Below are 26,057 nucleotides of genomic sequence, written 5' to 3'. Positions count from 1 at the left end.
CACTGAATGCCCAGGAGCCAAATTTTATTTTATTTAGGATTCTTGGACAGGAAGTGGGATAAATAGGCCCCGCGTTCCATCAGGTAGGAAAGGCATTGTGGCTCCAGTTTCCCGGCTGAATTAGTGGTGGTCTTCATGTTCTGGACTGCGATGGCCACATTGGGCTCATCCGAAAGTCATGGCTGTTGCCCAAGAACATGCTTGCCTGTGCGTCTCTCTGTCTTCTGATTAGTGCAAAACTGTTAGAGAATGTGTTGGTGGGACCGCATTGACTACTAAACACGGTTTGACTATCTCTCATCTTTAAAATCACTAATTGAAGTTGGGGAAAATGTTTGTCCTCTCCCCCTCTTAATGTTTTGACCTTTGAATGCAGGGGTTGGCAAGGCTTACTGGGCATGGGCTGGATCACTCCCACAGAGATCCTCTGTGGGCCGGGCTGGCGCAGTGTGACGCCAGAAATCACTGCTGCACATGCCCAGATGCCGGAATTTGTGCTGGCGCAGAAGCAATTTTCGGTGTCTGGGCATGCGCAGAAGCAATTTCTGGAGTCGTGGAAGACAGTCCCCGCGGTGTGCTGCGCCAGTTTAGTGTAGCATGTGGGGACTCGCAGCTCAGTTTGGGGGCGGCTCTTGGGCCGCTTAAACAGTCTCTTTGGACTGCTTCTGGCCCCTGGGCCTTAGGTTGCCGGCCCCTGCTTGAATGCATCATGACAAGAGCATTTTCACCCATTAACCATACCCATGACTGGCTTCTTAAAAATCAGATTTCCAGATTTGAGTGCTTAGCCTGTTTATTGTGGTATTAATTCTCACTGATCTCCTTTACATGTACATCTTGTATGTTTGATTTTGTGTTAAAACTTTTTTAAAAACCCATCTTGGAGCTTATCCACACTTAGCTTTTGCCCTGCTCTTTCCAGGCATGGGTCCACATTCTAAAGCGCTGTGTCTGAGCGTAGATCTTTTTTTGCCCCAGAGCTTTCCCCGTGAAAACCTGCTCTTTAGTGTTCAATTGGAGCAAACATCAGGTTTTCCACAGATTGCCATTTGCTCCGATGGAGCTTTAAAGAGCAGGCTTCCGCGGGGAGATCTCCAGAGCCCCCAAAAGGTGCCCGGACACGGAGCTTTGAAGCGCAGGCTGTGCCTGGAAAGAGTTGAGGAAAGGGGAGGTGCAGAGAGGCCCCAAACCTCTGTAGAATACGTTGGGTGGGGAGGCTGTGCTCAGGACAATTTCTGGAGAAGCTTTTCTTCCTGCTGAGGTCCAGGAATCCTGAGCCAGCCTTCACATCAGACAGATCCTACACAAGGCGACTAGTCGCAAGAGGCTCTTTCTGGTCTGGGTGATTCCGAGGAGGGCGAAGGGTCTCCTGCCCACCCCTCGAAGAACGAGTGTTGAGGGTGGGACCTGCAGGGGGTGGGCGCTCTGCATGTTGAACTTGCAGGCAAGGGGCCTAGATCTCGATAAGGCTGCTGTGCTCTGTCCCTCAGGGAAACTAAAGGGCAGCTGGTAGTTTTGAGCATCATAAGAGCCTGCTTGCTGGATCAAGCTAAGAGGGGGTGCGCTGTGCACCCCAGGGCCCAGCCAAAGGGCCATTATGGGAACCCCTCAAGCAGAACAGGAGCTCCACAACCCCCTTCCCTCACTTGGGTGCCCCAGGGACTGCTGCTTCTGATCCCAGCGGCATCTCATGGCCGGGAGACCAATTTGTGGAGGATAAAAGCGAATTCCTGTTTTAAAGCTGTCCAGATGTGCTGAGGGACAACTTGGGGGGCAGTGTGGAGCCACAGCTGGCATGAAATCTGTCCCGCAGCTTTGCAGAACTTCAGCGAGAGCATCCAGGAGTACATGGCGAATCTGGACCAGGCACCGGACCCGACGGTGAGGCGAGACACCTTCTCCAACGACATCTTCAGTGCTTACGAAGTCCTTTTCAACAACTGGCTGCAGACCCGGGAAACAAAGGTGGGGTGAGATGTTGAGCTGGGGGTCGGGGGTCCCTGGGGAGAGGAGACCCTTTCCCTCCCGCCCCCCCCACCTGCTGCTTCGGAATAATCTCTGCCGCTGGGCTCTCCTTTTTGGCCCTGTGACTCCTCTATCCACGAGGGTTGGTTGCCTTTATTTCTAGACCTGCCTTTCCATAGATGATGCTGACGTCAGCTGGCTCCCAGTCTCTCCCTTGCGCACGCGCCTTGCTCTGTATGTCCTGCAGAGTAAATCGCCCGTCCAGGGTGAGATGCAGCCCCTTTAGAGTGCAGGTTAAGGAGCAGGCAAGATGGCAGCCACGGCAGGAGGTGGAGCCATTTGGGCAGAAGGAGGAAGTCCTTCGATGGGGCCTGGAAGAGCCAGGGACTGTGGACTGGGAAGGAAGAGGACATGGGAAGGGAGAGCTTTTGAAATTATCAGGATCTTTTTTTCTTTTTTATTGGTTTTCACATATTACATTACAATACAGATGTACCAAAGCCAACACCATTTCCTACCCAACGCCCGATACATTTACATTTCTATTTCCTCAATCCATCATATTATTCTTTTCTCCTTCCTCCCACTTCCCTCCGCCCCCACTCGATTTCCTTCCCATTATACAATTTATAATAATCTTCGCGTTCTACGATCTTCTCAAATCATCCATATATTCTTATTATCTTTCCTTACTAATTTTTCTTCCATTCAGTACTTCACATTTTAATCTAGGCATATTAGAGTATCCTTTTTTGAGCAATATTTTGCCATATATTCATCAAAACATTTCCACTCCTTTTTTAAATTTTTGATTCGACTGATTTCTTATTATAGCAGTTAATTTTGCCAAAATTAAATATTCATTTAGTTTACAAATCCATTCGTACTTTGTGGGTATAGTTTGTGACTTCCACCTAGCAGCAATCACTATTCTAGCAGCTGTACTTGCATATAGAAAAATTCTCCCCCCCCCCCGGTGGTATCTCTTCATCTATCAATCCAAGGAGATATGTCTCTGGTTTCTTTGTTATTGATATTTTCAACATCTTCTTTAGTTTTTCGTGTACTGCTATCCAAAATTTCTTAATTTCCTCACACCTCCACCACATATGTATTGTTGTTCCTATTTCTCCACCACATCTCCAACAGAGATTGGATTTCAATTTGTATATCTTTGCCAACTTAGCTGGTGTTAAGTACCACTTATAGAACATCTTTACAAATTGTTCTTTAATTGTATATGAGGCAGTAGAAAGAAAGAAAGAAAGAAATTATCAGGATCTCAACTAAACCTGGTTCTCTTTGCTGGGGTGGCTTGTTTGGGAGCAATGCCCTGCTGCGCGGGCCCAGTAGCTGGCTTTGAAGGCACCATTTAAAAAGGGAGTCGAGTCCGTGTTCTCAGGGTGGTGCCAGTCCCCATCTCCCGCGATGCCCATTTCCAGTATGGAGGCCGCTCCCTTCTGCCCTGTGTTGATGGCGGAGGCCGACTGAGGTCTGCATCTCCAGCCTTCCTTGCTGCAGCAGCAGCAGCAGCAGAGCCGGGTTCAAAGGGCTCTCCCTGGCCAGGATAGGTGGCTCTTGGCAGGCTCTTAGAAGGCCAGTGGCCCTTATATATGAAAGAACATTGTGAACACCTGAAAACATTTGTGGCTTTGAATTGAAATGTTTTGTAATGGGAATATAAGGAACTGATTTACATTTAATGAGTGGAAATACAAAAATAAGAGAAAAGATAAAAGGTGGTTATGGAAATGCTAAGAACAAAGTAAATATGTACAGATGTCAGAGAGGAGGGGCAGGAGGAGGTCCGAGTGATGCTTGAATTTATTGAATTATGTATGGAAACTGTGATTATGATAAAATTGAAAATGCAATAAAAATTAAATAATTTTTTTAAAAAGGCCCGTAACCCCCCTGCCCCTCTTTTCAGCTTCGACTGGCTGTCGTGGAGGCGCTTGGCCCCATGAGTCACCTGCTGCCCAGTGAGAAGCTGGAGGAGCAGCTCCCTCGCCTCATCCCGGGGATCCTGACCCTCTACAGGAAGCCAGCAGAGGCCTACTATGTGTCCAAGGTAGGCATGGAGAAGGGTGCCGGGGAGAGAGGACGGGGGGTTGCGGGCCTCTGTCCTTGGGCTTGGCTGCCAAAGCTCGCCGGTCCTTTAGGCTTCAGCCCTTGCCCTTCAGCCCTGAGCACCGCCAAGACTTTGAGAGGCAGAGGCCAGGCTGCCAAGCCTCCCGTCTGGTTTGCGGGCTGCACAGTCCTGCCAAGACAGGATGCAGAGAAGGAGCCACTCTCCCCCTGGTCTGCAGGCGGGGGGGGGGGGCCTCCCCCGGGTGTGGGGCTGGGAAAGGGCCCTTCTCCTCTGCTGCTTCCCCAGAGGGCGGGGCTGCTAACCTGGGGCTGCGCTGTGTCTCTCCTGCCCTGTGTCCTCCGAGCAGAGCTTGTGCCAGATCCTCGAGGCAGCAGTCAACATCGGCAGCCGCACGCTGGACACGCAGCTGGAAGCCCTGCTCAACGCCCTGCAGCTCCAGGTGGGGAAAGGGGGCCGGGGGGGGGAAGACGACCCTTTGAACTCTGCCTCTCCAGCCTAGGCAGGGGCCCTCCAAGCACTTTGGACCACTGGTGCACTGGCTTGCTGCTGGTGGAGAGCAATAATAATAATAATAATACAGTGGTGCCTCGCAAGACAAAATTAATTCATTCCGCGATTCTCTTCGTCTAGCGGTTTTCTCGTCTTGCGAAGCAAGCCCATTGATGGCTTAGCGGATTAGCGCTATTAGCGGCTTTTAGCGGCTTTTCGGCTTAGCGGATAAGCAGATAAGCAGCTTAGCGGCTTAGGGGGGGGGGAGGAAAAAAAACCCGCAGGAACTCGCAAGACATTTTTGTCTTGCGAAGCAAGCCCATAGGAAATTCGTTTTGCGAAGCACCTCCAAAACGGAAAACCCTTTCGTCTAGCGGGTTTTCCGTCTTGTGAGGCATTCGTCTTGCGGGGCACCACTGTAATAAATTGAGGCGTTCCCAAAGCAAAGGAAGGATTAGATTCTGATTAGTAGAATACACACTAGGCTTGACCAGCAAGACTCTGAGAGGAGTGCCAATTCCTCTCCACCCCTCGGCCCAGGTCGTTTTATTCACAAAAGAACTTTTTACACAGTGTTTGTAAGACCCAATCAGATTTCCTCTGAGCATTTCAAAAAACCCCACGTGGGACAAAGTCCGATCAGAAGAAATTCTTTTAACTACAAAGACTACTCTGAGCATGCATAGTAGTCCAGAGTAAATAAAATAGGAAGCAATGCTTTTAGGAAACCCTGAGGCAAGTTGGCAGTATTTGCCATCTCCTTCCTGTCCCTTAAGATCTATCTAAAGATTAAACTACATCAAAGCTAACTATCATCTTGATGACCCAGGATGCCTGATGAAGCAAGTGGCCTGTGTTTAAAATGCTTATACGTGCCTGTCAGGCAGAGAAAATGAACAGTAGAGAAAATGGCCAGAGATGCAGAGGCTTGTGGGATTTGATCAGAAATTAATGTAGTTTAATCTTTAGATAGATCTTAAGGCCCAGTCAACCCCATGCTTTCATAGCAGACACAATGGCTTGATGCATATTTTATAATTCCTCATAGTAATCCCACCGGACCCCCACACTCTGGATATCTGCACCCCTACAATAAATGTAGTAAAATGGCTGCTCCCCTGTTCCTGCCTCACTGGCCTTTTCTCCTCTTCCCTCGAGCAGATCTGCTCCCCTCTGGACTCCTCCACGCCAGTCCAACTGAAGAATCACAATGAGGTCCTTCGCTGCTTCACGGTGCTTGGTAAGAGCCCAGGGAGAAATCTCTCTCTCTCTCTCTCTCTCTCTCTCTCTCTCTCTCTCTCTGGATAACCACTGTGAGTTGGCTGTGGCTGCTGCTGATTGTGGAGCTGAGTTTCCTGATAATCTTTTTTTTTTTTTTTAAAAAAAAGAAGCAACCAGTTAACTAGTCCTCAAGGCTGCGAAGCTGACCTGGGCAGAGTGTGGTGAAATGTTTGGAGGGAGAGGGGGGTGGGCAGGGCTTTCAGGGCGCTGAGGGTGGGACTCCAGGACCTTGTGTTGCTTTTTGCAAGTGCTCCATCCGTTGCAAGTCAAAGTCCCGCTTTTAATTTTGCTAATCTTGGAGAGGAGCAGACTTCTGCTCTTCCGGTTATGGAGGAGATTTTTCCTTCCTGTTCTCCAACGTGCAGAGCTTGCACAGCTGTCGCCTGCTTGGGGGCAATGTGTGCCTGGAAGGCTTGTGGCCCTGGGAGAATGGTCTGCCCCCAGAGAAGGAATGCCCCTTCCAGCTGTGCCTTATGGGCACCTGCTGTGTCTGTCCTCCAGGGCAAAAATGTAGGGCTGGGTGTCCTGCGTCACGAGTCCTTGATCAGGAGGGCATTGCCCGCTGCAGGTTCTGCAGTTCCTGGCGACAGGGCAGAGTTGAAAGTTCTGGCTGTGGGGGGTGGCGTGTTGAGCAATAGGAGCCCATGTGCGTGTGACTTGGAATGAAATTCAGAACTTCCTTTTTGGCACTCAGGGTTGCAAAGGTTGGCTGCCCTGCTGCTGTGCCACCCGCCTCTGGCCCTGCTGTGTTTTGCCCCCTTCCCACTTTGGGGTTCCTGCAGTGCCATAAATCACAGGGCTCCCTAGCCATCGCTCTTCAAGGAGCTGTTTCTGGCAGGGACACTGACTTCTGGCAATGTTTGTCCGTTGTCGAAGTGCGACTTCTTTTCTTTTCGCCCTCCAGTTCGCACTTCCGTTGTGCAAGAGCTCTTCCTCTTTCTCTCTCCACCTCCCCACATCTCTTGAGTAATCTTTTGGCAAGCCTGTATTTCCTTAGAGTCCTGTCGTTATCTCTTTTTACGAAGCACAGAGAGCCTTGCTGCAGTCCCAGCACATCAGTACAGTTGAAGGAGGCGGTCATGAGACCGTTGTATCTAAAAAAAAAATCCTGACTGGACCCAAAAGATTAGAACAACCATCTCCCATTTTCCAATCCCCCCTTTTGGGACGAGGTGCTTGAAGTGTCTGGGGGCAGCCTGTCTCCAGGCACTGTGGGATGGAACGGAGTCTCGTTTCAGTTAAGCTTTTGAGCCAGGGTTTGGCCCAGGAGCAGCTTCGATGGATAACCCATGTCCCGACAGGGGAGGAAGGGGCCCATGTGGATTCTCTCTTTTTTTTTTTATAATGGATATTTATTAAATTTTCCAGTTTAGTACAAAAAACAAAAATACAAAAGTACAAAAATACACAATGAAAAAAACGAAAAACGAAAAAACAAATCAAAACAAAACCGATATAATTTCCACAACTTATTTCTGTAACCTTGTTTCTCGAACCTCCTCTTACCTCCCCCTTTTGTATTCCAGTTCGAATCTTAATTCAGCAAATCCTTATTATAACTTATTTGTAACTTATTTTAGCTTATTATTCCATTTTTACTTTACAGCTGGTAACCACTTAATTTCTGTCCAACAACATTCTAACGTTCATTAATTTTGCAATATTTCTGCAAATAATCTTTAAATTTCCTCCAATCTTCTTCCGTCGACTCTTTTCCCTGGTCTCGGATTCTGCCGGTCATTTCTGCCAGTCCCATATAGTCAATCATCTTCATCTGTCATTCTTCCAGAGTGGGTAAATCTTGTGTCTTCCAATGTTTCGCAATCAGTATTCTTGCTGCTGTTGTTGCGTACATAAAAAAGGTTCTGTCCTTCTTTGGCACCAATTGGCCGACCATGCCCAGAAGAAAGGCCTCTGGTTTCTTCAGGAAAGTGTACTTAAGTACTTTGTCAGAGCTGCCTCTAGGTCCCAGCTCACAGAGGACCAACGCTAGGCTGTAGTTATGTACAAAAGTCTTTATTGAGGTTCAGTTTCCATTTTAAAGCCACAGCGCGCAGCTCTACGTCTCAACCCTAGACCGGCGAAGTCCCGTCTGAGTCTCCGCCCCTTCTACACCAGTTTAACACTCTCGCTTTGCTCCACCTCTTCCTAAGTTCCTTTCTCCTCTGGGCCCTGCTGCCCGCTAGGGTTTCATCCTTTCTGGACTCCTCTGACGCTGACCCTGATGATTCTTCCCCCTCCTTCCGGTGGGCTTTAGGACCTGGTTCCCTATCCGGGCTACCTTCTGTGCCGCTCGCCTGTACATTTGAACTTGGCGCACGTGCCCAGCCTGCAACTTTCCTCTTGACCGTTCCCTCGCTCTCCGATGGAGGCGTGGCCACCCCTGACTCATCTTCTCTCGCTGGTGGTGAATATGTGGGCTCTGATACCTGGGACTCCTCCCCCCCACTACGCTCTGGTGGGGAAGCTGGTCCTGATTTCCAACTGCTGCTCTGGGAGTCCCCGCTGGCCCCTTGTTTCTGGGGTGTCCCCCTTGGGTCCCCCCTTGCCCTGCCCATCGGCGCCCCCTTCTGTGAATCTTCCAATTCGCTGGAGAGGCTCACGGAATCTATCGGGCTGCTGTCATCCTCTCCTACGCTGCCCTCGGATTGCTCCCCCTCGCTCTCCATCTCCTCCCCTCCCTGCGCTCCCGCTGAGTCCCTGACATCCATCCCCCCCTCGAAGCCCCCCCTTCCCCCCTCCCCCTCTTCTGGCGTGGGTTCCGGGTGCTCCAATGCTGTGGGGGTGCATGCCGGATACAGTTCTTCCCCCCTGGCATGCTGCCAGTCCGTGACGGGTACATCGACGTCGATCTCCTCCGCTTCCATCTCTTTGCCGGTGTGCTCGAACCCAGGGTCCTCCCCCAACCCGTCCATGCCCTCCTGTCCCCCCATTTCCTTTGGGGAGTCTGCGTGCCAGGGCCCTCTTAGCAGTCTCCTGCGCCACTCCTCCTCGGGTTGAGTGTCCCACCAATAAGAGCGTTCCGTACCCAAGTCTGAGACCGACCCCTCCGGCCAGGTAGTCTCTGGAGCCGTCTCCTCAGCCGAGGAGAACCCCTGAAACGTACTGGCTGAGAGTGTGGGGGTGAAAAGATATTCGTCAAAATAATCCTCCGACATGGGCCTGTGTGGGAAGAGTGCGTGGAACTCGTCTTTGAGGTAGTGCTCCTCCACTGCATAGTACGGCACCCAGCTGTTGGCGCTGGCCGGGGCACCTTCCCTTGCGAGGAGATATTCGACCCCCTCTCCCCCCCATCTTGAGTCCAAAATCTCCGTTACCTCGTTGAGTGGCTCCGCCCTCGGCGAGCCCCCTGTCGTGGGTGCGTCTCTAAGCGGACTAGGAGCTGTCCCTGGCTCCTGAAACCTGTGAGGTGCCTTGTAGGGCGTTAGCACCGATCTATGAAAGACCGGGTGCATTCTGGAACCCTCCGGTAGTGTCAACCGGAAGGCCACTGGGTTGATCTGTGCCTCGACTAGGTAAGGGCCTAGCTGCTTGTGTCCTAGCTTCTTCTTAGCTAAGGATCTGGCCGGCACTGCCTGGGCTGCTAACCAGACCCAGTCCCCTACCCGTATGTCCTCCCCAACTCTTCTGTGTTTGTCTGCTTGCACCTTGTATGCGTGTTTTGCTAGGTCTAACTGTCTACGGAGCTGTTCATGGACCTCCTGTAACTCCTCTGCCAATGCCTCTGCTCCCTGCGGCTCCCCCTCCCCCTCTTTCTCTAAGCCCGGGAAGGTCCTGGGATGTCGCCCATTGTTGGCGAAAAACGGTGTCACCCCCGTGGACACGTGTTGTGTGTTGTTGTAGGCAAACTCGGCCAGCGGCAGGTAGTCCACCCAGGTCGAGGGCTGCTGGTTAGCGTAGCATCTCAGGTACTGCTGCATGATGGCGTTGACCCTCTCCGCTTGTCCGTTGGTCTGCGGGTGCCTTGCCGACGCTAGGTTGACCTTGACGTTCAGGATCCCCATCAGCTTCTGCCAGAAACTCGAGATGAACTGGCGCCCCCGGTCGGACAGGATAGACCGTGGCAGGCCGTGTACCTTGAACACGTGGTCTATGAACAGCTTGGCTGTCTGTTCCGCTGTGGCCACCTTCGCGCAAGGAATGAAGTGCGCCATCTTGGTGAACATGTCGACTACCACAAGTACTGCTGTTTTGCCCCTCGAGCTGGGCAGATCAGTGACAAAGTCCAAGGCCACCCTCTCCCACGGTTCGGACGGGGTCTGTAGCGGTTCCAACAGTCCCGCTGGCGGTCTGTGTACTGGCTTGGCCCTTTGGCATGTGTCGCACCTCGTGACGTAATCCGCGACTTCTCCCCGCATCTTGGGCCACCAAAAGTCTCTGGCTACTAATTCCACTGTCTTGTCCTTGCCGAAATGTCCGGCGCTGGGTGCGTCGTGTAGCTGTTGCAGTACTCTCGCGCGGAGATCATCTCCCGGCACGTAGATGGCCCCCTAGCGGAGGAGCAGTCCATCGCGTATCTGGAACTCGTCGTCCTTCGCTGTGCCGCTGCGCACCTCCTCCATCTTGGATCGTGCGAAGGAATCCGTTCGCAGCTCGCGCCGTATTGCTTCCAGGTCCACGGTGGCCGAAGCGCATGCCCACGCCTTAGGTGCGAAAATGTGTTTGGCCACTACCGGTGCTGCTTCCTCCAGATACTGCGGCTTCCTGGATAGCGCATCAGCCATGATGTTGTTGTCTCCGGGGATATATTCTATCCTGAAGTCGAAATCCGCAAAGAACTCCGCCCAGCGGATGTGCCTCTGGTTTAGGAACCGCGCCGTGCGCCAGTATTCCAGGTTCTTATGGTCCGTGCGAACTTGCACCGTGTGTTTGGCTCCGATGAGGAAGTGCCGCCACGCCTTGAAGGCTGCATGAATGGCCAGCAACTCTCTGTCCCAGATGGTGTAGTTCTGCTCCGACTTGCTGAGTTTCCTGGAGTAGAAAGCACACGGCCTCCAATCCCCTTGCGGGTCTTGCTGCAACAGGACTGCCCCCACGGCTCTGTCGGAGGCATCCGTCTCCACCCTCATGGGTCTGCTGGGGTTCACATGTAGCAGTTGTTCCTCGGAAGCGAAAAGACGCTTGAGTTTCTGAAAGGACTGCTCCGCCTGCTCCGTCCAGATGAACTTCTTCTTCTTGGAGCTGAGGGTGTCCGTGATGGCCGCCGTCTGCATAGCGAAACCTTTGATGAACTTGCGATAAAAGTTAGCAAAGCCAACAAGCTTCTGGACCTCCTTCCGATTGCGCGGGCTTTTCCAGTCCAGTACTGATCGTACCTTGGCGCTGTCCATGGCGATTCCCTTATCGGACAGCTTGTAGCCCAGGAAATCCACCTCTGTCATGTCGAACTGGCACTTCTCCAGTTTGGCGTAAAGCCTGTGCTCCCGTAGTCTTTGCAGGACTTCCTTGACATCTCTCTCGTGAGCTTCCTGCGTTTCCGAGAAGATCAGAATGTCGTCCAGGAAGCAGACGCACTTCTTGTAGAGGAGCCCCGCTAACACGTGATGCATGAAGGCTTGGAAGCAGTGGGAGCCATTTTGTAAACCGAAGGGCATAACCCTATACTCATAGGTGCCCAAGGGCGTAAGCATGGCCGTCTTCCACTCGTCGCCCTCCCGCATGCGTATAAGATTGTATGCTCCTCGTAGATCCAACTTGGTGAAGATGCGTCCCTTCCTCACCGTCGCGAGCAAGTCGTCGATCTTGGGCATCGGGAAAGCCGTGGGCTTGGTTTTCGAGTTTAAGATTCTGAAATCAACTACCAGCCTCTTTTGGGGTGTGTCTTTTTTCTTCACAAAGAACACAGGACTGCCCCCCACTGCTTTGGATTCTCGGATGAATCCCCGCTTCAAATTGTGATCTATGAACTCCCTGAGCTCTTGCAGTTCGTCTTCAGACATGGAATACAGTTTTCCGGTCGGCAGCGTTGCCCCCGGCAGGAGGTCAATCTTGCAGTCGTAGGGTCTGTGGGGAGGCAGCTTGTCCGCTTCCTTCTCGCAGAAGACCTCCAAAAACGCCTTGTACTTGTCGGGTACCGCTTGCAGCATGCCCAGTTGTAGCTGTGGGTCATCCTCTTGCCCCTCGTCCTCCTGGTTAGTCATGATGCAATGTTCTGCGCAGTAGGAGGAGCAGAAGGTCAATTTACGCTGGTACCATGCCAATGCCGGGCTGTGCCTGTCCAACCAGCTCATGCCCAACACTATGGGCGTGTCTGACAGTTGGGTGACATTGAAGCTGATGACTTCGCGGTGATTTCCAATTCGCATCACCATTGGCGGCGTTTGCTGTACCACCTGTCCCCCCAGCAATTCTCTTCCATCGACTGTCACCACTTTTAGGGGCATCGTGGCAGGCAGGAGCGCTATGCTATGTTGCTTGATGAACTCCACTCCTATAAAGTCTGCATTGCTACCAGAGTCAATAGTAATAGGGACCTCCATGGTGAGCCCATTGGGAAGCTGGAGTGCTGCGGTGAGCTGCACCACTGGTTTGGGCAGGAGGGGGTCTGTGGGCTGTAAGATGCCTGGGGACTGCTTCACTGACTCGTCTGGCTGGGCCCCAGTGGCTCTGCTTCCAGCCAGACTTCGTCGTTTCCCTGCTGTGGTTCTGTCTGCTGAACTGCTTCTGTTACTTTTGCTGAGGCTGCATTGTGCTTGTGGAGCCTCTGGGGGCACTCTTTTGCCATATGCTGAGCACTTTCGCAGATGTAACACTTCCTGTTCCCTCTAGGAGGCTTCACTTTGGCTGCTCCTGGCGCTAGGGCTCTGGTTGCTGACTGAGCCTTGGCACCACCTATCTCCATCGGTTCCTCTCCCCCTCCCAGTGGAGGCGTGGATTGAGCGCGTGCTGAGTCTCTGGGAACGAAAGGAGGTGCTCTTGCTGGCGTGCGTCCCCAACGCCCTTCGTCTTTGCTCCAGGGACGTTCTTCCAGACGCACACCAATCGTCAGCGCTTTCTGGACCACTTCTTGAGTGCTCTGGGGTCTCTTCCCCCCTTGCGATTTCGTCTTTCACAGCCCCGTTCAGCCCCTCCCAGAACAGGTCCCTGACGGCCGCTGAATCTTTTTCCCATCCCAGCGCGTTGACCAATGCAAAAAAGCGGGAATGATATTGCCTTACAGTGGCTCTGCCTTGTTTCAAACCATGAATCTCTCTTCTAGCGACATCCACATCTATCTCTGATAAAAAACAAGCGTCCATTGCCTTAATGAAGGCTTTTGCGTTTTGGAGGGCTGGATCATTATCTCTCCACAGATTGCGCAACCACGCTTTAGCTTCTCCATGGAGATGCGTTAGTATGAAGCCTACTTTCTCCTGCTCATCTCTAAAGTCCTTCTCCAGTAACTTTAGCGCAAAAACTACGTCTGCTCTGAAGTTAGGATATTGCTGCAGACTCCCATCGAAATGAGACACAAGGCTCCCTCCTCTCTTCCCGAGCCCAATCCCCTCTGATTTGGCTCCCGGTAGCCCCTGTTTAGTCAACATTTCCAACCTGACTTGCAGATCCTTGCAGACAGCATCTGATTCCTCTTCTCTCCTCCTGGCCGCTAGTATTTCTGCGTTAAGTTGTGTCACGGCGTTTTGCAGAGCTGCCAGTTGTTCTGCGGTAGTCATCTTGTGCTGCTTTTATGAGCTCGCGAAGCACCAATCTTCGCCCCTCGCTGCGTCCTCTCACGTTGCGAGGTTCTTTGAGGAGACGGGACTTACTGTCAGAGCTGCCTCTAGGTCCCAGCTCACAGAGGACCAACGCTAGGCTGTAGTTATGTACAAAAGTCTTTATTGAGGTTCAGTTTCCATTTTAAAGCCGCAGCGCGCAGCTCTACGTCTCAATCCTAGACCGGCGAAGTCCCGTCTGAGTCTCCTCCCCTTCCACACCAGTTTAAGACTCTCGCTTTGCTCCACCTCTTCCTAAGTTCCTTTCTCCTCTGGGCCCTGCTGCCCGCTAGGGTTTCATCCTTTCTGGACTCCTCTGACGCTGACCCTGATGATTCTTCCCCCTCCTTCCGGCGGGCTTTAGGACCTGGTTCCCTATCCGGGCTACCTTCTGTGCCGCTCGCCTGTACATTTGAACTTGGCGCACGTGCCCAGCCTGCAACTTTCCTCTTGACCGTTCCCTCGCTCTCCGATGGAGGCGTGGCCACCCCGACTCATCTTCTCTCGCTGGTGGTGAATATGTGGGCTCTGATACCTGGGACTCCTCCCCCCCACTACGCTCTGGTGGGGAAGCTGGTCCTGATTTCCAACTGCTGCTCTGGGAGTCCCCGCTGGCCCCTTGTTTCTGGGGTGTCCCCCTTGGGTCCCCCCTTGCCCTGCCCATCGGCGCCCCCTTCTGTGAATCTTCCGATTCGCTGGAGAGGCTCACGGAATCTATCGGGCTGCTGTCATCCTCTCCTACGCTGCCCTCGGATTGCTCCCCCTCACTCTCCATCTCCTCTCCTCCCTGCGCTCCCGCTGAGTCCCTGACATACTTTTTTCAATTCATTATATATCATTTCCCAGAAGGCCTTAATCCTTGGGCACGTCCACCAAAGGTGAAAGAATGTACCTTCAGTCTCTTTACACTTCCAACATTTATTATCAGGCAGATGATAAATTTTTGCCATGTGGATTCTCTTGGCTCTCGCATTGGCTTTTGGTCGTGGTGTTTTGTGGGATCAGCTCTGGAGCAAAACTCTGGCTCCTCTCTTATCAGAAGGGGGCGCTGGGGGATTTCTGCTTCAGTGTTTTGAGCTGAGGGGTCTTCAAGTTCCCAGCTGGAAAAGGTTCAGAAAAGAGCCACAACATGCTGAAGGCGATGGAGCCCATTTCTCAGTGCAGCAGGGAAGGGCCTTTTCTGTGGTGGCTCCTTGAGTGAGTGGAACGCCTCACAAGCGAGAGCCTCTGGCACTGACACCGCAAACTTCAGTGTCAATTAAGACCTCATTTGCCCAGGCTTTTTGAATTATGGTATCTTTAGTTGGTGGAATGCTTTTATTCCTCTTAGTTATATTGTCTATGTTACAACATAGTTTGCATTTCTTTATATACTGCCATGAAATCTTTTTTTCATTTTGGCTTGAATGGCAGATTATAACATTCAACCAACAAATCCTTAAGTCCTTTTCTCCCGCTGCCTGACCTGGTCGTCAAATGGTTTTGTGACACGTGTCCATTTTGGCTCCCGCATTGCTGCACAGGACCCCCCTGGTTCCTGGATTGGTGCAGGGATTGGCCTGGCCTAAGGCTGAGGAGGCTGCCCTGTGACTCCAGATTCTGGGTTGGAGCCCTTTGTGTGTCCGCCTGGAAGGCTGCCCTGGTTGTCCGGCCACAGCTGGCAGTGGCTGAGTGAACACAGTATTATGCTTGGTGTTAAGGTTTTAGACTTATGATAAGTTATTGTAAGTTTAAGTGAAGTCTGCTGCAACTGGATTTCTTATGGACAGGGCCAATCCTAAATGTATTAGATTTGTGACCATCATGCTCATTTGCCTTCAGTAGCAGCAAAGCTCTGCTGGATGAAATGCAATTGCCTGATTTTATAACAAATTAGAAACACTTTATATTTCACATTTTACAGTTTAAACTCTAAATCAAAACTATACCCCAAAAGAGTTTGCAACGTGGGACACTCACCCAAAGGAAACATGGCTCAGCAAATGACCTGCTATAAAACCATTAAAGACAACTTCTGGCCTCATCAAGGCCTCATCAACCACCTGCTCCTTTAAGATAGGACTACGGCTTATTTTACCATCGCCCCCCTTCAGCACAAAGAGATGCATTTAAACAACAAACTAGCATACAATTAAACGGGGAAATAACTCTGCAAGAAAACGCAAGCCTCCCCCTTCCTCATAGTTTATCCAGCCTGGAGCCCAGCTTAAGGTCACCAGGACTGAGGACACTCCTCTTCCTCACATATGGTGATGATCCTGGTCTCGACTTTTCCCTCTTGCAGCCTCTTCCTTCCCGGACCGTTTGCTGGGATTTCTGCTTCCAAAGTTGGAGTCGGGCAATGAGCGGACGCGCGTGGGAACCCTCACCATCCTGCGCCAGATCATCAACAGTGCCTGTGAGTGGCGGAGGGGAGGGGGCTGCCTTTCCCAGGCCCCCCAGAGGGGCAGCAGCTGTGGCCAGATGCCTCCTGCACTTCCTCAGGGGCCCTTGCAAGCTGAGCGCCCCCCGCCCAGCCCTTGGGGGCCTCCAAGCTCCCAGGCCAGGGACCTGGCCTCATCCCTTGTTTACACTGCTGCACTTTGGGTCCCCGTGGTTGCTGTGTGGCTCATCCTGCGCCCGGTTTGGGCAAGGGTGGGTGAGCTTTGAGTCCCAACCTTTTTTTGGCCATGCCCCACCTAAGCATCTCTAAAACCCTGACCCCCCCTTCCCCCGTGACATATAATTCTTCTTATTCAAAAAGTGAACTCCTGTTCACATGGAGGAAGCCTAAAGGGTCATTCACTGTTAATAACTCATTCTCGAATTGCCCCCCCCCTTAAGAATCAAATTGCCCCCCTGTGGGGAACCCCAGGTCTAGACCCTGTTTGTCCTCCATGCTGTGACTCTTTGGGGTCGTTCTGCTGGCTTGTCTGAAAAGGCCTGGGCCGGGAAATGCAACTCTGCAGCAATCTTTCCTGGTCCCTTTTTGAAAGAGAAAGTGCGAGGTCCCGCCAGAGGCAGGCTTGGGGCTGTGAAGCAGACAGGGCCAATTCAGAATGAGCAAGCCAGGACTGCAAAGGGAGGGTGTTGTGGGTGCATCTCCAGCAGAAGCAGATTATCCCTCTCCTCGGTTCAGCCAGGCTCACGGCTCTGGGCTCTGGCTGCTCCTGGGCTCTTGCTAGGACAGCCCGCTCTGATGCCGGGACAGAGAAGCAGCTGGGTGTCTCCTCATGAGAAGTGCTGCGTTGCCTGGCTGCCGGCCAGCACTGCCCAAATAGCCTCTGTGGCCTCGGCCACACTCCTTTCCTCCATGGGTGGCAGTCTTCAGAGCTCCGGGTTGGGGGGCAGTTGGGGGGTCCCACGCTGTGCTCCCTGGTCGAAGGAGCATGGAGGGCTGGATGTGGGGCTGGGGTGGCGGTGGTGGTGCAGGGCTGCCTTGTGCCTGCGTGGAGCTTTGGCCGGCTAAACGGCCCTTTCTGCTTGTCCTTCCTCTGCCCAGCCTCTCAGATGGAGATTAAGAAGCCCTTCATCCTTTCTTCCATGAAGCTGCCCTTGCAGGACAACAGCAACAAGGTGAGTGGAGGGGCAGAAAGAGGCAGATCCCCCCTCGTCATGCCTGCTCTGCTAACTTCCAGCTGGGCTCAGTGCACACCAGAAGCTTCTTGCAAGCATTTATATGCCTCCCTCAAGCCCTCTCTGCTCTGCAAGGTTCCTCTGGGTTGTCCTTTATGCCGGAGGGCCAGAGGGGACAGTGGCGCCCCTGTGCCCAGCTTGTGGTTTCCACTTAGAGATGGGCGGGGGGGGGGGAGTTGCTCCTCCTGCCTAAGGCGTCCTGTGGGCCAGGAGTTTGCCCAGCCCAGTGCAGCTGCTGCTCCTGGCGACAGCCTGGATCTTGCAGAGGGCAGGGCCAGGCCAAGCCCCTCATCCATACCAGGGCTGAGCGTGGCTCCCTTTCCGGGCAGGGGGCCTGGAGCTGCTGCCTGGGCTCGTTTTTCATGTAGGAAATTCATCATCCCTGCCCTGAAAGGTTGCAGTTGAAGTCAGGCCAGGGAGGCCGGAATTGGGCAGCCTGATGTTTTGAAAGGCCTTTCCATGGTGTTGGGGGAGGAGCAGCAAGAGGAGCAGCAAGAGCCCCACTCTCTGTAGCATTCCCTAAGCAAGGAAGGATTGGACTCTGATTCATAGAATACACACAGAGGCCTGACCAGCAAGACTCTGGGAGGAGGGCGTATAATACCGTATTTTTTGCTCTATAAGACTCACTTTTTCCCTCCTAAAAAGTAAGGGGAAATGTGTGTGCGTCTTATGGAGCGAATGCAGGCTGCGCAGCTATCCCAGAAGCCAGAACAACAAGAGGGATTGCTGCTTTCACTGCACAGCGATCCCTCTTGCTGTTCTGGCTTCTGAGATTCAGAATATTTTTTTTCTAGTTTTCCTCCTCCAAAAACTAGGTGTGTCTTGTGGTCTGGTGCGTCTTATAGAACGAAAAATACGGTAATTCCTCTCCACCCTCTGGCCCAGGTCGTTTTATTCACAAAAGAACTTTTTACACGGTGTTCGTTAGAACCAATCAGATTTCCTCTGAGCATTTCAAAAAAACCCACCTGGGGACAAAGTTAAAAGTTAAAATTACAATGAGCTAATTTGAGCATGCATAGTAAAAGGTAAAGGTAAAGGTACCCCTGCCCGTACGGGCCAGTCTTGACAGACTCTGGGGTTGTGCGCCCATCTCACTTAAGAGGCCAGGGGCCAGCACTGTCCGGAGACACTTCCGGGTCACGTGGCCAGCATGACATCACTGCTCTGGCGAGCCAGAGCCGCACACGGAAACGCCGTTTACCTTCCCGCTGGTAAGCGGTCCCTATTTATCTACTTGCACCCGGAGGTGCTTTCGAACTGCTAGGTTGGCAGGCGCTGGGACCGAGCAGTGGGAGCGCACCCCGCCGCAGGGATTCGAACCGCTGACCTTTCGATCGGCAAGCCCTAGGCGCTGAGGCTTTAACCCACAGCGCCACCTGCGTCCCTAAAGCATGCATAGTAGTCCAGAGTAAATAAAATAGGGAGCAAGGAGGAATGCTTTTAGGAAACTCCGGAGCTCATAAACAAGCAGTAGACATGAGAGGAAGGATGGGTAGTATTCCTGGCCCTTAAGATTTATCTAAAGATTAACAAACTACATCAAAGTAACCTTTATGTACAGAGGATGCCTGGTGAAGCAACTGGCCTGTGTTTCAGAATGCTTATACATGCTTGTCAGACGTAGAGAAATGGGCAGTAGAAGGAAAATGGCATAGATGGAGAGGCTTGTGGGATTTGATCAGAAATTATTGTCATTGAATCAAACCCAGTCGACGCCATGCTCTTTCACTGCCAACACAATGGCTTGCTCCATATTTCATCATTCTTCATAGTAATCCCATCTGATCACTACACTCTCCTCTGGAGACCTGTGTGCAGCCCCCTCCCTTGAAGTCTTGGGGGGGGGGCAAGAGGAGGGGGGAGGGTCCCAAGGGCAGCCCACTCAGCTGGCAACTCCCCGGGTGATTTTCCCGCAGGTGAAACGGGCCGTTGTGCAACTGATCAGCGCCATGGCCCACCATGGGTACCTGGAGCAGCCAGGCGGAGAAGCCCTGATTGAATTCCTCGTCCGGCAGTGTGCCCTCCCCGCGGACCAGGTGAGGCTCTTGCAGAGGAGCAGCAGGGCCCAGGCAGGCAGCCTCAAGGCCAGGCCTCTCCCCAACTCAAGGTCTGTGGAACAAGTGGAGGGCTGACCCTTGGGAGCCATTTGCGGGCATCTCCGGGTCCAAGGCAGTTCAGTTCCCTTGACCCTGGGAATTCCAGGCCCCCACAGGCCTCAGGGTTGGGTCCCCAATCTCCCCACATGGGTTGATGGGGTGCCGAGGGTCTCAGTGAGGGTTTGTGGGACCCACCTGCCATTCCTGTGGCAAAGGCCTTGTGAGAAGCAAAGTGGGTTTTTTTTGGGGGGGGGGGTTGGGGCTCTCTACCTGTGTAACTTTGATTCTGTCCAGCCCCCCCAGCTCCCGCGGAGACATTCCCTGGAAACGGAGGACTTGACGGACGGCCATGTCCGGGACATCAGCGTGAACACGCTTTTCCTCATCAGCACCACGGTCGACAGGATGGCCGACGTGAGTCTCCCTAAGGAAAGCTGCTTCCCGGGTTGCAGATCAAGGATTTCTGCCGGGCTCCACCAAGTGGTGTCAAATATCTAGCAAAGGCTGGTCAGGCAGAGGCCTCTTTAAAACCAGCTGCAGACTGGCCGTCCCATCCTGGGCTCTGGCACGGGGCAGCCGTGACCAACCTGCGCTCCCTACGGTGTGTGTGGTACAGTCCGTTGCCTGACCTGCAAAGTGTCCCAGGGAATTGTGGCTCCTGGTGGGCTGCTCCAAAGGGAGCGCAAAGAACCTCCAAAGCGTTTGGAGCCTGGGAAGAGCGGCAGGCGCTGAGCTGCGTGTGGGTCTTGCTCTGGGCCCCTGGACGCTGCACCAGCGGCTTCTGCCTTGCTGGGAATGCTCTGGCTAGGGGCAGATTTTGAGGCCTGTGCTCATCAGTCTGCAGTGGCTGCGCTGGGGAGGTGGGGAGCCTCCTGCATCGCCTGGTTTTGCCTGCCTGCTCCAGGGAGCACCTGCTGTTCTGCCTCGCAAAGGCCTGCTTCTCCCTTTTCCCTTGCAGGTCCTCTGGCCGTACCTCCTGGAGTTTGTGATCCCCATCCACCTGAGCAACGCCCTGACCCCGCTCTGCAAGAGCCTCATCTTCCTGGCTGCGCAGAGGCAAGAGAAGGATGAGCCCGACTTCCAGCTCCTCTACGAAGCTGGGGGTTCGTATCCCGCTGCTCCGAGGCTGGCCGGGTGCGCCCTTGCCGGGAGTGCTGGCTCTTTGCTGAAATCTCCGCTTTCATGAAGTCAGCTTGTGCAAGCGGAAGGCAGACGCCCCCTGATTCGGGCAGCTGTTGTAAATGCTGTTCTTCTGCAAACTACCTTTCTGAGGGTGGGGCTGCAGAGGGCCTAATGGGGGCGGGGGCTGCAGCTTGAGTCCTGCACAGACCGGCTCTGATTTCCGAAGCTTCTGTGCAGGCCAGGCCCTGGGACCCGAACTCTTCCCTGCAAGGAGCCTGGCGGAGACCTTGGGGTTTTGCTCGAGGCTCTTCTGCCCCTTGCAGGGCTGTTGTGCTCCAAATGCAGATGCTGCCCCCCCCCACGCCTACTTTCTCCCACAGTGCCTGGGCAGGCGGTCTGGCCTTACCATTTATTTCCCTCTTTATTTGCAGCAACGCTCCCGACCCCTCATGCTCTCCTGGCAAGGTTTCTGGTAAGTGTGAGGAGCCAGTCTGATCCACGGGTGAGAACGCCTGTGGAGCCACACCGGGTGGTGCGTTGGCAACCCCAGCATAGATGCCCCCGTGCCCTGGAGATCGGCTCTCCCCTCCCCAGTCCAGGCGCGCTCTCCCTGGGCCCAACCGCCCTCCACTTAGGCACGTGGCACAAGTCTTCTCTGCAGGCAGTTTCTCCTCCTAGAGCAGAACCTGCCTCACTGGGGCTCCTGAGCTGCATGGGGGCTCACAATTGGCCTAGGAAAGGTTGGTGGCTCCCAGCTTCCTGCAGCAAGCCCAAGAGCATCCCTGCAGGATCAGGCCCAGGGGGGCCCATCCCTCTCACCGTCCTGCTCTCTCAGTGGCCAGCCAGACACCCACAGGGACACCCATAAATTATTACGTTGTGCCATCCTCAATCCAGAAGCTGTTCGTTCCACAGGCCGGGTCCTCTGCTGTTGCAGTTGCCCGGATCTCAAGTGAAAGCAGGATTTAGACCAGGGGTCGGCAAGGTTTACTGTAGCATTCCCAAAGCAAGGAAAGATTGGACTCTGATTAATAAAATATACACAAGGCTTGACCAGCAAGACTCTGGGAAGAGTGCGTATAATAATTCCTCTCCACCGCTCGGCCCAGGTCGTTTTATGCACAAAAGAACTTTTTACACAGTGTTTGTAAGAACCAATCAGATTTCCTCTGAGCATTTCAAAAACCCCATGTGGGACAAAGTCAGATCAGAAGAAATTCTGTTAATTACACAGAAACTATTTCCTACTTGATCAGGCATATGTAGTTCAGAGTAAATAAAATGGGAATAAAAGGAGGAATGCATTCAGCAAAGCCCCGGAGGTCATAGACAGGAGTACACAGGATGGCAGTATTTCCCATCTCCTTGGGAACTCACTTCCTGGCCCTTCAGATCTATCTAAAGATTAAACTACATCAAAGTAACCTACTATCTTTACATACTGAGGATGCCTGATGAAGCAACTGGCCTGTGTTTTGGAATGCTTATACATGCCTGTCAGGTGTAGAGAAAGCAAATGGCAGAGGTGGAGAGGCCTGTGGGATTCGATTAGAAATGATTGTCAATGAATCAAACCCAGTCAAGCAATGCTTTCATGGCGGACACAATGGCTTGCTCCATATTTCATAATTCCTCATAGCAATCCCACCTGATCCCCACACTCTGGATATTTCCACTCCCACAGTTTACCTTGCCTGGGCCGCTTCACTCCAGCAGAGATTCCTCTATGGGCCGGATTGTGTGTGTGTGTGTGTGTGTGTGTGTGTACGCACGCACGGCAGTGATTTTCGGCGTTTGCATCTGGGCAGATGCAATTTGTGATGCCGCAGAAGCGAGTCCCCATGCTGCGTCGGGCCAGTTTAGCACAGCGCATGGGGACTCGCTGAGCGGGCGGCTTGGTTTGGGGGCAGCTCATGCACCGGTTGGACGACCCCTGTGGGCTGCTTGTGGCCCATGGGCCTTAGGTTGCCGACCCCTGATTTAGACTCCTAGGTCTAGTCCAAACTCCTGCCATGCTGGAATCACAGCTGAAGCATTCCTGAGAGGTGGTCCTTTGCTGTCTCCCGCTGACCATCCCCCCCCCCTTGCCCCAGGGTGCTGCTCTCAGCCAAAGGCTGTGCTTGGAAGCTCCCTCCTCCCCAACTTGGAAGGGCTTTCTGTCTGTGGCTCTGGCGTGTGGCTCCAGGAAGGCCGCCTTGCAACCCCCCCTTGCTCTTCTCCCTCCCAGGTCGTGTCTTCCCAGCCTTACGTGGGGGAGGGCCGTGCTGCCGCTGTCCTTCGCCTCCTGAACGTGCTCCAACTCAGCGTCCACAAGGCTCTGGGGCCGCTGTGGGGCAAGCAGATCCCCGCGTTGGTGGAACACCTGGAAGGTAAAGGTGTGGAGGCAGCTGCAGAGCACCTCTCTCGGGAAGGGACCCCAACCCTTGACTCTTCTGCTGCCCCCTTTTTGACCAGGAGGGGGCACCTCCACACAGAATGGGAGCTACGAGCCTGGCCCCGAATGCAGAGCAGCCCCCTGAGGCTACTGTGTCCACAGGATCCTTCCAGGGAATCTGTGGCAGTAGAAGCAGAAACAGCCGCTCTATTGGGGGTGCGCCAGTTGTTCAAATATGGCAGGTGTTGGGTCTGTCATTTCCGTGTCAGGAGCCTGAACTGCATAGCTTTGGGGGGGGGGGTGTGTGGAGGAAGACTCCCCCTTGGATGTGAAGATTAGCCAGTCCCAGCCAGGAGGGGACAGAGTACTGAGCTTGGTGGGTCCTCAGGTATCGTGATGCAGAGCAGGAATCCTTGTGCAAATCCCCTCTCCTCTGTCTTCCAGCAAATACGAAGGCTTCTCTGTCCCAGAAGGAATGGGAAAACCAGCTGCTCAAGGTGAGCGAGTCTCCTCCTTCCGCCTCTGAGCGAGGGGCCCCTCGGAGCTGAGCATCAATCCTTTCAAGATATGCACTTTTCAAATTTATACATTTCATTAGTTTTACAATCCATTTAAAATTCCAAAATTTGACTCCCCCCCTCTTTCTGCTGTTCCTTAAATGTATTTAATATCTTCTGCAGATCCAAATTCATTTAGCTTGCTCCTTTAATTATTTTCCATAAATATACACTCTTATAAAACTGCAGGTTGTTGCAGTAATCCTGCTAATGTTTTTATCTGTTTACTGAATATTGAATATTTACAGATAAATTGTAAACAGATAAAAACAGACAGAGTTGAGCCTCCCTCTTGATGCCACTGTCCAGATGCCTCGCTCCCCCAATTCCAGCCTCTTAACCTTGGCTCTGTGAGAGTGACGGGGTCCTTGTCTTCCTTGAGAGCGACATGCCCACCTTGCTGCTCCTTGTGCACTTGAGCAACACAATCAGATGTTTCCTCAGCTGTTTCTGGGTGCCTCCCTCCCCCCCCCCCCCGTCTAGGGGCTCAGGTGAGACCCACCTGTGCTTCTGAGGCTGCAGCCCTGGGCTTCATGCGCAGCTTCTCCTTGCGCACTTGGCTTTCCTCCAGGGCTCTGTGGTGCTTCTGGTTGCTGCAGAGCCTGAGGGGAGGGCAAGGGAGCTTCTGAACAGCTGGATCAGGCCAAAGGGGGCCCATCTGGTCCAGCCTCTTGTTCTCGCAGGGGCCAAGCAGGGGCCCCAAAGGGAAACTTGCAAGCAGGATTCGGGCACAAGAGCAGCTCTCTCCCCTCCTGCCGTTTCCAGCAACTGGAGTCAAAATACTTTATTTATTTATTTATTTATTTATTTTAAATGAATTTATTTATTTGGTTTTTCAGATTAAAAATTTACAGTCACATATCCAACATGCAACATAGAAAGAAGGCTCTAAAGACCATTTGGACTATTATAAAAGATGGAGGGGGAAATGATCAATAACAGGACCCACAAAGAGGAGGAGGGAAGTCCGGGAGATTCCTTGGAATCTTGTTTTTATGTTGCATGTTTGTGATTGTAAAATTTTAATTTGAAAACCGAATAAATACATTTATTTTTAAAAAGCAATTCTAAAGGATCTCCTGGACTACTTTGCTCCTCCCCTTTGTGGGTCCTACTGTTAGTCATTTCCTTCTGCATCTTTTATGATAATCCAAATCTTTTACTCCTCCATTGTGTCCAAAATTCACCATTAAACTACAAGTGTTATTCCAATCCTACTGATGATTTTAACTGTTTACAATGGTTTTTAAGATAAATTATAAAATTCCTTATTAAAATTTTGGTCTTCCTGATTCTGATTCTCTTGGTGATTTTTGCCATTTCGGCATAATCCACCCATTTGATCTGCCATTCTTCTCTGCTGGGGACTTTATCAAAATCCTTGGCAGTGCCCGTGGGCTAATGCTCTCCCTCAATGCCAATGCCTCTACCCGCAGTTCCTTCAACAGACCCTGGAGGCCATTTCGGACACACCTTGGACCAGTCAGCTGATCCTGGAGATGGGCAGACAGCTGAGCAGTTACAACGGGTCTCCTCTGGAGAAGGTCTGTGGTGTGGGCTGCTTGGGGAGGGGTGAGGAGAGAGCAGGGCCAGGATCCAACCTCTTGGCTCTTGACCTGGGCTGAGTGATTCCTGCCAGGGGGCTGTGGGGTTGCTGCTCTCTTTAGGCCAGGGTTTGCCCAGCTCCCCCTCTCTCCTCAGGGTCTGCTGTGTTCTGGGGGGCATATTGGCATATTGCGGACAGCTCCCGGTGGGCAGTCGTTACGGCCGGGCTCATATTCCGGCTCTCATTCCCCTTTTTTTTCTTGTGCACCAGAACTTCCTCTACAAATGCATTGGGACGGCCTTGGCTGCTTGTCCAAACAAGGATCTGGTGCGAAAGCAACTCCAGGAGCTCCTGGAAACAGCCAGATATCAGGAGGAGGCTGAGCGAGAGGTGAGGGGGCTGGAATGGCTGCCCAAACAGCCCCACCTGCCCCAAGGGGTGGGCAGAAGGAGGGCTCTGGGCAGCTCTCTGGGCGAGGAAGGGGGGGCCCTGCCTGGTCTCCTTTGCCTTCCAGCTGGACCTGCTGCTGTCCCCTGATGCCTGGGTCTGCTCCCTTCCCTCCAGGGCCTTGCCTCCTGCCTGGGGCTGTGTGCCATCAGCCACCTGGATGAGACCCTTGCCAAGCTGGAGGAGTTCGTGAAGTCGGACGTCTTCAAAAAATCCGCAGGGCTGTTCAGTATCTTCAAGGTATGTGCGTCACTAAGACACACTTTTTTCTCATGTGGACAGCAGGCGAAAAGTTATTCTCCGAGGTGTTTGAAGAGTGTTTGGTTCCGTTACTTTAACTGGAGATTCATGTCCTGTCCTGTTTATCTTTTTTAAAGGACCTGTGTGTTTGTACAATACCCAGATGGATATATGCGAGAGCTTATGTATTCTAAGCATAATTACTGTATTTTTCGCTCCATTGGACGCAGTTCTTCCCCTCCAAAAATTGAGGGGAAATGTGTGTGCGTCCTATGGAGCGAATGCAGGCTTGTGCCGCAGCCGTGCGCAACCCCTCCGGCAGGGAAAGGCTGCATGGGGCTATGGCTTCTTTAGCTCCACGCAGCCTCTCCCGGCAGGGAGCGATTGCGTGGAGCTAAAGAGGAAGCCAAAACAGCCAGCGCGATCCATCCCACTCGCTGCCTTGGCTTGTGCCATAGCCGCGTTCAACCCCTCCGGCAGGGAGAGGTTGTGCGCAGCCTGTACGCTGCTCTTTGGGGCTGGGGGGGGGAGATTTT

At 52.8% G+C, this 26,057-nt stretch overlaps 1 protein-coding gene across 8 annotated transcripts in view; it reads left to right on the top strand.

The window, feature by feature from the left end:
* Nucleotides 1-26,057, top strand: part of MROH1 (maestro heat like repeat family member 1) — a 65,020-nt gene that overhangs the window by 20,106 nt on the left and 18,857 nt on the right. For 7 of the 8 annotated variants that reach the window (XM_079984140.1, XM_079984133.1, XM_079984137.1 and 4 more), the window contains exons 7-21: nt 1,814-1,965; nt 3,896-4,036; nt 4,404-4,496; nt 5,708-5,786; nt 15,803-15,916; nt 17,000-17,073; nt 19,056-19,175; nt 19,530-19,649; nt 20,194-20,338; nt 20,789-20,829; nt 22,585-22,732; nt 23,176-23,228; nt 24,725-24,832; nt 25,105-25,224; nt 25,399-25,521. In XM_079984140.1, the coding sequence (XP_079840266.1) occupies nt 1,814-1,965; nt 3,896-4,036; nt 4,404-4,496; nt 5,708-5,786; nt 15,803-15,916; nt 17,000-17,073; nt 19,056-19,175; nt 19,530-19,649; nt 20,194-20,338; nt 20,789-20,829; nt 22,585-22,732; nt 23,176-23,228; nt 24,725-24,832; nt 25,105-25,224; nt 25,399-25,521 (1,631 nt within the window). The remainder of the gene's footprint in view (nt 1-1,813; nt 1,966-3,895; nt 4,037-4,403; nt 4,497-5,707; nt 5,787-15,802; nt 15,917-16,999; nt 17,074-19,055; nt 19,176-19,529; nt 19,650-20,193; nt 20,339-20,788; nt 20,830-22,584; nt 22,733-23,175; nt 23,229-24,724; nt 24,833-25,104; nt 25,225-25,398; nt 25,522-26,057) is intronic. The other variant, XM_079984139.1, reaches the window with a different exon arrangement.

The sequence above is a fragment of the Podarcis cretensis genome, assembly GCF_951804945.1.
Source record: "Podarcis cretensis genome assembly, chromosome: 7".
Classification (NCBI taxonomy): Eukaryota; Metazoa; Chordata; class Lepidosauria; order Squamata; family Lacertidae; genus Podarcis; species Podarcis cretensis.
The sequence above is the reverse complement of the archived record's forward strand: the minus strand, read 5'-3'. Positions and strand labels throughout refer to the sequence as shown.